This window comes from Nannospalax galili, unplaced genomic scaffold (assembly GCF_000622305.1).
Source record: "Nannospalax galili isolate Female #2095 unplaced genomic scaffold, S.galili_v1.0 scaffold3733, whole genome shotgun sequence".
In the NCBI taxonomy this organism is placed as follows: Eukaryota; Metazoa; Chordata; class Mammalia; order Rodentia; family Spalacidae; genus Nannospalax; species Nannospalax galili.
Window position 1 is genome coordinate 1 of NW_008333157.1, and position 1,040 is coordinate 1,040.

General features: G+C 33.8%; 1 protein-coding gene across 1 annotated transcript in view; it reads left to right on the forward strand.

Moving 5' to 3' along the window:
- Positions 1-663: 663 nt before the first annotated feature.
- Positions 664-1,040, forward strand: part of LOC103729801 (olfactory receptor 14C36-like) — a gene marked incomplete at its 5' end in the record, with an annotated part of 8,389 nt that continues 8,012 nt past the window's right edge. The window contains one exon of the mRNA XM_008827869.1: positions 664-684. Within this exon, the coding sequence (XP_008826091.1) occupies positions 664-684 (21 nt within the window). The remainder of the gene's footprint in view (positions 685-1,040) is intronic.

Here is a 1,040-nt window from a genome sequence, read left to right on the forward strand (position 1 = left end):
GGGACCACCAATTTATGTTCTCCTTTAGCACCTTGAGTAGTGCTCTCCAAACTATGAGAGCTGATGTTCACTGAAAATGTTTTACAGGTCAGTTTCAGCTCCATTGCTCCAAATCCTGGGTCTGACGTATTTCTTGCCTTTGGCAATAGGGTTTTACCTTCAAGTTTTAAGATGCAATCAATGGCAGAGGCAATAGTCTTTGTTATTTTGTGTCTCTTGGACTACAGTGCCCAACAAGTGAAAGGAAGTTTTCTCCTATCTGGCACTGTTTCTTGTTATGTTCCTGTGGTATTTTTTGTAATGTAATTGGGCACACCAGAGTTTGGTGCATATATATTCATAATTCTAATGACTTCTTGGTCAATTGTTCCTTTGAGCAAAAATAATGCCTTGTTTATATCTTCTGATTAATTATAATTTGATGTCTATTTGGTCAGGTGTGAGAATTGCAGCATCTGCTTGTTTCTTAGTGACACTTGATTGGGGTATATTTTTCCATTCTTTCAACCTAATGTAGTGCCTATCCTTGAAGCTATAAGGAGTTTCCTGAAGACAACAAGAAAAAGATGGATTTTGGTTTTTAGTGTATCCAACAAAGTTGTGCCTTTTGATTGGAGAGTTCAGGTTCTTGTCATTTAAAGTTTTATTGAAAGATATATATTGGTTAGTGTTATTTTCATTTCTGTTGTGTTGATGGTCACATTTTTGTTTCCATATTTATAAATTAATTTGTTTTCTTTCTGTATCTTTTTGGGCATTATCCTTTTTTTTCTTCTTCAATCGTTTTTATTGTTGTATATATTCTCTGTATGGCTGGTGGTGGACATTAATTCTTTCAGTATATTTGTCTATTTTTCTATTAAGAAGAATAGTCTTTCCTCATCATGTAAGATAGAAAGTTTTCCTGGGTAAATTATTCTTGTAGGCATGTATGGTCATTTAAACTTAGAACATTTGGTTCAAGCACTTCTGGTTTCATAGTTCACATTGAAAAGTCAGCTGTAATTCTGATAGATTTTCCTCTATTTGTGACTTATTTT